Consider the following 9,465-nt stretch of genomic DNA (forward strand, 5'->3'; position numbering starts at 1 on the left):
AACATAATCGCCCTTGCGGAAAAACACTGGTGATTTTCCGCAAGGGCGATTATGTTGACATCGTATGCGACCCCTCGGTGCAGAAAGGCATGCCTTACTCGTACTACCACGGCCGCACCGGGATTGTTTTCAATGTCACGCAGCGTGCCGTTGGCGTGGAGGTCAACAAGGTCGTCGGAAACCGCGTAATCAAGAAGCGCGTACACGTTCGCATGGAACACGTCCGAAAGTCGCGATGCAACGAGCTCTTCTTACGACGCGTAAAGGAAAACGATGCTGCGCATCACGAGGCTCATATGAAAGGGACAAGCATCAAGACTAAGAGGCAGATTGAAGGGCCGAAACCCGGTTGTTTCGTCACAGGGCCCATGGAGGTTTTGGAGCCAGTGCCATTCGTTGAGTCATACTAATGACTCATGGAAGCTGGCGCGGCAAGGAGCAGCAACTGGCAGTGGCTTACACCGTCTGTTCAGGGGCGGCCTGTAGAAGGACGATTTCCTTTTCGGTAGACCTGCGGTTCCGATTTCCTAACGGAGGGGTAACATGAGTGTGTGTCCGCGTGGGGTCTGTAGGTCGCTGGCAGCACTAGTGGGATGCCAGGCGCCAGTCAAATTCTGGCAACAGGAGTCGATTGGTGTCGAGTATTCTTTTGTTCTGTCTTCTCCCGCGTGGATTTAGGGCCGGTAGTTGTGAGCGCAGATGCTTGGCTCGCACAGGTCCTGGTGATGTCGCACGATGAGACGAATGCCGTAGGGACTTTGAAGTGTGGTCTTTCTACCCATCCGCTCTGAACGGACCGAACCTTCTGCTGTAGGAAAGGTCTACCGTCGTTGCATGGTCTGCAGCTGGGTTTCCGCTCAACAAAAAGGGCGGCTACGCCTGTGCCCAAACTGAAGCCGCGAATAATGATTTGCGTCGCCACGGAACGTAGAAGGCATACCGCGTGTAAGCAGGACATCAGGAGCTGTGCAGAGTGGAAGCGGCCGCGCCGGGTACTGGGGGTGGGGCCGCGTCCTCGGTTGACAGGGTTTTTTATAAGCTTCTGGGCAGCATACAGTATGGAACGGACCTTCCGTTGTCTACTTGGGGACGGTGTTTGGACGCTTGCGTCTGATGAAATCACTGTAGCGCTAGGCGATGGATGTAGCGAGGCACACAACCAAGGCTGATTCGGGTGATGGTACTCGGGGCAGCTGGCCCCTGAACAAGCCGCAATGGCAACACCAATGTGACCCTGCCGCCTGACACTCCGCCGGTGCAGAGCGCGGGCGATGTGGTCCGTAAGGCCGGTGCTGCTTGACTCATATGAAGTATGCTAGAGCGGAGAACACGGGGCTGGGGGCTCTCGGCCGACCCATACAGGTTCTCACCGCCGCTTCACGCTTAGCTCTCGGCGGTCCACGATATACGACGCTCAGATGTTTTCCAGCTTCTACTAACTCACGCATGACACTACGACAATCCGGCTGCACGACAGGCCGCCAGAGAATCGGGTAAGCTGTGGGCTTCACCCACCGTGAGCCAGTCGGCATGAAACCGGCAACAGCTGTCGAAGTGCGCCGAACGCGACGATAGAAAAGAACCAAGAGAAGCGTTCCTGCTTCGAGTCTAACGCAAACGAACGGAAAGAACGTCAACTTCGTTGTTCACGCTGTCGGCTAGGGAAAGCAGATCACCCGGAAAACCCGACAGAAACTCCAGAAATAAAACAAGCAGGCCACCGTAACTCAAATATCCACTCACAACTGGTCATGTGGCACCACACACGCCCCTTGTAACGAAAGAGACTCACCGCAACCCACATTACGAAGCAACGTCAAAACCGCTGTCACACCGACAGGACCATAATGAACGCTCCTTATGAGGCTACAGGAAAACCGGCCAACCTTTTCGAAAGTTGTTATCCCGATCTCGGGGACAGTGCGCATGTGCAGCCGTTCGGGCAGGAGTAGTTATCTTGCATCGCGGGGGGTGTGATGCGCGTAGTCTGTGCCACTCTCAACAGCAAAGCCGATACTCGTTTACGACAGCTCATGTTGAGGACTCGTGTATGACTTTTTCCGGTCCCGTACACCGGACGGTCGACCGAACTGTTCTAATTCCACCCTACTCAGCTTCCTCTCCCGTCCCACACATGAAGCAATGGAACACCACACCAAGACCACCAGGCTCCTTCCTGAGTCTGGCAAGGAAACCTCTGCTGGGAAACAGACGTTTCTTGAAGCAACTTCTCGAAACTGGCCCCCCGAAGTCAGCAGCGCGCGCCGTCGTTTGGCTCCCAGCCCGGTAGCGCATGGCAGTCCTCCGAAAATTGCGAGGTACAGCAGCGGCGACGCATGTAACACGATGAGGGTATTTCGTTGCCGTGGCCGTTTCACAAACGAATCCCTGTCTGACGCAAGAAATCCCAGCTTAGTCGCAAAGCATCCCTCATTCCGGTTACACCACCCTTGTCCTTGGTCCCCAACGACGGCCTTGCGCCGCCGCAGCGACAAGGAAGGAGAACACACACGTACAGCTGAGACCACAACTCTAGAACGTCTGAAAAGCGAGAATGGTAAAATCTCTAGACTGCGGGTTTTCCGACATTAACGCGAAACGAGGCGACTTCGACTTGCACCCCCGACAGAGCAAGCCTGCTGCTCCAAACGAATGTTGGGTGACAGCAGCATCACTCGCCGTCCTTAATCCAGCGTACGCGCCGGCCATCTTCCCATTCGCCAACGCGCTGCTCGTTCTTCGCTGCAGTTAGAACATACGCAAGGGTCCAGGGAACGATGAGAGGTGCATATACGTTCATCACATGCACACCGCTTGCCTGGTTCGGCTTACGGATTACATCCGATACCTGGGACACAAGCACGCAAGATGCGGATGCATTTCATCTAGCACATACACACGATGGTCTATAAATATAAGCAACGGAGAAGACTACTGAATGGACTGAGTTTAGAACCAACAGAACTGCGACAGGGGGACTGTACGTACCGAAAAACACCCAGGACACAAATTACGGAAGGCGCGAAGAAGAGAAGCACCATTCGCGGAGACCCAAAGACGCAGCACGGGCCCCGCGAATGCGCCCACGGCGAAATGAACAACAACTGCGTGGTGACAACCAACACGACAGTCTTATCAAGAGTACCCGTAAGACAACCCATGTGCATACAGCGTGCTACCATGCTGATCAAACCCGACGGACTCTAGCATCGAGCTACTCTGGGCACACGCAAAGGGGCTTCCGCACATGCGCGAGGCGATCGAGTAACTACTACGGAGAAGCAGGCGACGGGTACTCCATGCGACGCCAGGGCTGTTACATACATGGGAGAACCCCAAAACGCGACTGAACTGATTAGCTCACCTGTTATGTAAACGCCACGGCCATGCTGCTTGCCGTTTCTCCAGTTCCCAATGTACTTTCTTCCGTCAGGCCACGAGAAGGTACCCTGCAGAAAAAAACCATCAGCCCAGGCACAGTGAGAGTCTCGTAAACCGATGGGATGACGTCCACAAGAGCTGTCATATTTAAGAACAGCCCAAGGATTGCTGCGAGGCAAGTCGCAGTACGTAACGTATAGACAGCAGAGCCCTCTTCTACAGTAGCCGTCTATTGCTGCGACTCATGGCGTCTTGCTTTGCTTTTCAGTCGTGTCTGCGCCGTTGTCGCACTGGCACACCACCAGGACCCAGCGTATTATCTCACTGACCGATGGCTATACGTGATCTGCGAGATGCTTAGCACACAGCATGACAAAACAAAATTATCTACCTGGGACATGGTCACCGGATACAACCTGTGACTATAGTCAACAATATGTGAAAGAGTGGCATTACTATGGTATGTACGTGTCCACCCGCTGCATGTAAACGTACCTTTCCGTCTTTCTGGTCGTGACGGTAGTCGCCCTCATAGATACGGCCATCAGCCCACTGAAATTTGCCCTGGCCATGCATGCGATTCTTCTCCCATTCGCCTTCATACCTTCGCCCGTCCGCCCATCGGTACACCCCGTATCCGTGAATGTCATTATTCACAAAGTCACCTTCATAGACGCTTCCCTGTGAAAGAACCACCGACAACACGAAAGAAAAATACTTTTTCCTACAAACTTAACCAGCGAATGGGACGACGTTGACCTCCTCGCAAACCAATTGTCTTCAACATTGAAAAAACTTTCCTGCATGAATATGTACGTCCCGCTGCGCCTAGGCTAAGAGAAGGGATCCTCTATCTTTACACAGACGCTGCGACAATGCTCACACTAGCCCTGGAGTGTTCCACTTTTCACCGACGTGAGAGAGCCCCTTCACTGCCAGCGTCTTCGCAGAGCTTCTCCTACCAAAATCTGAAAGGTGCGGACCTCCAGTGAGAGGAAGCCCTGCATACCACCGCAGATTCGCCACACGGAACTTCGATAGCAGCAACCCTCAAGAAATACCTACTGCCAATACCCTCCGGATTCGCATTCACTTGCACTGGACTTCAGAAAAAACGACAGTTGCCGTCTCGATTTTATATAGACGAAAACATAAGAGTAACAAACAGGAGAGAAAGATACGACAGCGGGAACACGCAAGTCTAAAGCTCATATCCTGTCCGACAACAAAATTCTTACATCTGCCCAGGAAAAGGTACCTTTCCCGTGCTTCTTTCCATTGCTGTACTGGCCTTCGTACTTTGCTCCATCTGGCCATTGCTCTGTCCCCTTGCCATGTTGCTTGTCTTCGTACCACTGTCCTTCATACCTGTCCAAACATAACTCTCGCACGAACAGGAGAGAGACTTGTAACTGTGAGTACCAGCAAATGGCCCACCGCTCCGCAGATGTCTATAGTGCATGCTCACCCACGCTGCGGCTGAGCAATGAGAAGAATGAAACTGCGTATGGAAATCACCTCGGAACCGAACGGCTGGCATCTCTTCGGATGTCTTTGCTGTGCCAACTCGGAGTTGGGGGCGGTTTTCGCGAGTGCTATACGTATTCACTGAAAAAGAAAAATCGTACACTTGCATCTAACGTGTTCGAAACGTTACCCGAGTGCGCATGAGGACTCTGTCCCGAAGATACAGAGCTTCTTTCTCCGACTTTCCGAGAACCTTGGAGCAATGCGACAGCCGACTACGAGGTATTTAAATGAGAGCGAGGCCTGTGAGGCCTTCTCACCTGTTTCAACCGGCTTCGAAAGGAACGCTCTTCTGCTAATCGGTACCTCGCTTCGAGTTCTAAGTCCACTACAATAACAGGAGCTCACTGACACTGCCTTCGCTTATACACCAGCAAAACTCCCAGCGTATCATTACAGAAAACCCAGCAACACGGCGAAGCAGTCAGCAGTGTCTGCGCCTGTGCGAACGGCGGAGAACATTCGGGGACTCTTACCGAAGTATGTAGCAATCGAGCATAGCTAAGCAGGGCCAGCAAGACTAGAATACAGCCGTATGTGGGTCTATCTGTATGACCATTATTGCGCCGACCGCCATATATAATCTACCTATCTATCTACTTCTTGTGTTTATTATTGCTGGTCCGCCTACACTTCTACATGGAACGAGAGAAAGATGACAGAAGTATCCTCCTCTTCTTGCACAACAGGAGCCGGAACTGAGAAACCGCAGGAAAGGGGAGGAAGGTCGCTGAACTGAAAACTTCCTTCATGAGAACCCAAACAAGCGCATCAGACTTACTTGGACCCATCTGCGTGATTGTACACACCGTACCCATGAGCTTTGTCCTCAAACCAATCGCCGAAGTAGACATCGCCGTCAACTGAATCAAAAGAGATAGGGAAGAACTGTCTCGAGAACGTGAACCTCAGTCGCGTGTTATATATAGATAAGCAGACACCCTCATCCTTCAGAAAAGGACAAGAGAGATCTGACCATAGCTTCCTCCCCTCTATTCCGTTCCATGGGAAAAAAAATGTGGGGGGGTCTACAGACAGCAGCTATGACGGAACTGAACCATCGTGTTGGACATCTTCCCTCGTTTCCCTGGAAGGCTCAGGTCTCTCTCGCGGACACTTGAAACGGTTCGACGAACGGAAGAACTTCAGAATTTACGCTTCTCATCGCTGTCTACGTGACCGATACACAGATCCTTAGGATTGCACGTCCACAACAGAGACATAAAAATACCCAGCGCACTACATTCAAGATACTGGCTTGAGGTAAAACGAGTACCTCCCCGTACACAAAACAGTCTTGACAGACACTCCTGGAGAATCAGGGGGTGACGTCCGTAAGAGAAAAGGACCTTGTTGAGTCCATCACCATACACCCGTCGTGAATGGCCGCCCGCTCCCAGGAGAACATGAGAATCTGCTTAGATCGCTTGAACGAGTCCGTAATACAGTGGAATACTACTTGGCGTCAGAGGAATACACACAGTAGTCACACTCAAGGGGACCTGCTACTGTACGAGATTGAAAGCCAGTCCCAGGCAACTCCTACACTTGCATGTCCTGCCTCTCCTAACGTACTACACGTCTGGGAAAAGGCGAAGGTGATACGAGTAGAACGACAAGCACAATGAAGACAAGTATTTTCAAAGATACCTCGTGCAAAAAGACATAGCTTGACGCTCACATTCGTTGAAGATCCCCTGTAAACAGGGAGAAGAGTGAAGTCCACAAGTGCGGTGGTTATTGAGGGACACAGCTCCTTGAACTGTGTTAGAAACAGATACAGCAGACACCTGATCTGGTGGAAAGAGGGTTAAGCTTACAGCGCTACTACAATCTTTCTGACCTCAATATGTCAGAAGTCACGTCCCCCATCTTATCCAGTGTCTGCAAAAGAAACTTGCCGATAAACGTGTGAGGTGTCTTCTTCGTCCAGACACTCTGGTGTCTGAAACGGTGGGTATCACTTACCATGGACAAACTTGCCTTTCCCTTGGGCCTTATCATTCACCCACTGCCCCTCATACCTCGCACCGTCATCCCATGTCTGAATGCCATATCCATCACGTACCTCGCCCTGGAAAAGACAGAAAGCCTCATAGAGGAGTTCGTAGGTGTGTTCAGCACCCCAAGAACCAGAAGGGGAGATACTGGTCAGTCTCCGTCACGTTTTTTCCTTGCACCAACTGGAGGAAGCAAGAAGACGACGCGTGTTCTTCTTCACTTCCCCTGGTGTTCTTCAGATTGCAATGGCGCAAGTATACGCCACGACCTTGTATGGAAGTCATGTTGAAGCAAGATGCACCCCTCAAGCAGACGTAGCTTGCTCCCTCTCTCTGCACCTATGCAGTGTAAGCCCTCATCCTTCGTATAACTCAGGTACTAGCCAGTAAATGCACTCACCACGAGGCCAGTGTACCGAAAACACAGTCCGAGTAAAAGAAGCCACGAAAGACCCACCACCAAATACAGTGGTGCAGAGACGAAAATGCAGAGAACACATCCACCCATGCGGGACTGAGACGTCAGTACGAATCCTTGAACTCAGCGAAAAAAGATACGAGAGGTCCGAGAAAGCGGCGCTAGAAATAGAACGGACATGAAACCAATGTCAACATTATATCTAGAGACGTATCAACAAGCACACCGGACTCAAGCCTCCGTCATGGTCATGTGTGGCGCGGAGATAGCGGCAGACAAACATCTGTAAAGAACTCACTAGCCATTCACCATTGTAGACTGCACCATTGTCAAACGTCACTTCTCTCTTTTGCCGGCTGCCGACAGCTGCCTTTCCGTAGCCCTTCAGCTTTCCATCCTGTGCAGACCATGCACGAGCCAAGCAAAAGAACGATGCACCACTTGGGCAGGGCCAAAGAAACCGCTGCATGGCACTCCCGCTTTCCCTCCTGGCACCTCTCTCCTGAACACACCTCACCTTCTCCCAATGAAGTCATCGATCTCCCCACGCAAATCTCGGCAGCCGTTTACATGCCATGCGCATGCCGTACTTATAGAAGTTCATCGTTGATTTACTTAACTTACAGTTGATCGGCAGCAGCAATATCGGTGGTACACAATCTGTTATCAACGATTCTCATCCCCCACGGGTCCGGATAGGACTAAGGTTTGCAAGAATTGAAGGAGTGCCGCGAAAAAAGTTTGAGAGAGAAGTCTGTACTCAGGAATTCTCGGTAACCCTCCACACGATCAGTAGCGCTTCACCTAGTTCGACAACAGGTGATCGCTTACATCGCGATTCTCCCGTGCGTCGAAACAGCCACTTGGCCAGGCTGAGTGGAGGACAGGAATGGTGGACGTAGGGTGGAGGCCTACAAAGTGACCCCCGACAACAGAGTGTATGCGGGGGGACGCTACCGTTGCTCTGCTTGCTGGTGGCCGGAGAGCAGCTGTTTTCATTCCAACACTGGACTTAGTCCCACGTACTCGCCACCAACTCACTACAGGTCGCATCCTCTACAACTCCGGTGAGATCCATGCTGGGTGTAGGGTACGAAAACAAAGCTCTTTCTCAATCTACATGAGACAGGTAAGCAAAACCCACATGCAACCAACCTCACTTGTCCTACATGAATGTCGAAGTCAATATTCTCCAAACGCTCCCCGACATTCGACTCCTGTCTCCCCAACCAACGCTGACTAGAAACAGCATCTGTCCACGGGACGACCGAGAAGGTCCCCATGTGTTGTGACTTTGGTGAGCTGTTCAGAAGAGCCGTTGCAAGAAACGGCTCGCTCTTCGTAATCTCGCTAAGCTGAAATAACTGTGGTGAGGACGTGGCCTTGTGGAAACGCTTGACAAAAAACGTGGGAAACTGCGTCACTGGGCAGGCCTCTATATCAGTACATGATGTTCCGCATACTATAGTGCCAGCACAAGAACACCCGCGCCCACCCCCAAAGTACCTCGGTCTGGGCGGGCTAATGAACGGTCGTCGGTGTAGGTTTTGTCACAGTGTGCATCGAAATGAGCCTTATTACAGATTGGCAGGGACAGTAGAGGACTCTCCAGCTGTTGCATGTCAGTGCTATGTTCGTTGGAAGATACATGGACAGCCATCGTAGAGAACCCGCGTACTGTATACGCTCACAAAACTGAACCACTTCATCACAGTGTTTCGGGAAATGTCTGTAACTATTATAGTGAAGTCCCTCCCGGAATCCTACTTGAGCGAAGATCAGCTCGTCGTTGGTATCGCCTGTGAGGCTCCGAGGACACGCGCAGTTTCCCATCTTTCGCAGGAGACGGCAGAAAAGATACTGCTGCAGGGCCAGGACTGAATTTTGCTGGAACAAGAACGCGACAGCCTCGGGGACAGTGACACAAACGTCACTACAGCTTTCGGATGCCCTAAAGCCCCTCAGTTTAGGAAAGAAAGTCGAGCTCAGCGCTCCAGGTAATAATGCAGAAAATATATGCAGCGGGAACTGCTGCATCCGATACGAGAAAACTGGCAGACGATCGCTGCTGCTGGAAAAGAAAAAACGGACAGCCGGCGAAGGGGCCTGCGCGCGCGAACGCTCGACTGGCCCCAAACA

General features: G+C 51.8%; 2 protein-coding genes across 2 annotated transcripts; one reads left to right on the forward strand and one right to left on the reverse strand.

Moving 5' to 3' along the window:
- Positions 1–13: 13 nt before the first annotated feature.
- On the forward strand, positions 14–771 carry CSUI_011035 (60s ribosomal protein l21-1-like). The gene has a single exon (XM_068071136.1). The coding sequence runs from the start codon at positions 90–92 to the stop codon at positions 408–410; it is 321 nt and encodes a 106-aa protein (XP_067916887.1). The 5' UTR covers positions 14–89; the 3' UTR covers positions 411–771.
- A 924-nt stretch (positions 772–1,695) lies between these two features.
- CSUI_011036 (morn repeat protein) lies at positions 1,696–9,464 on the reverse strand. The gene is made up of 8 exons (XM_068071137.1): positions 9,094–9,464; positions 7,625–7,723; positions 6,877–6,982; positions 5,690–5,771; positions 4,620–4,749; positions 3,877–4,062; positions 3,365–3,449; positions 1,696–2,742 (listed from the first exon to the last, which is right to left on the reverse strand). The coding sequence occupies exons 1-8, from the start codon at positions 9,361–9,363 to the stop codon at positions 2,672–2,674; spliced, it is 1,029 nt and encodes a 342-aa protein (XP_067916888.1). The 5' UTR covers positions 9,364–9,464; the 3' UTR covers positions 1,696–2,671.
- Between the last annotated feature and the right edge of the window lies 1 nt (position 9,465).

Source organism: Cystoisospora suis, assembly GCF_002600585.1.
Source record: "Cystoisospora suis strain Wien I chromosome Unknown contig_9399, whole genome shotgun sequence".
Classification (NCBI taxonomy): Eukaryota; Apicomplexa; class Conoidasida; order Eucoccidiorida; family Sarcocystidae; genus Cystoisospora; species Cystoisospora suis.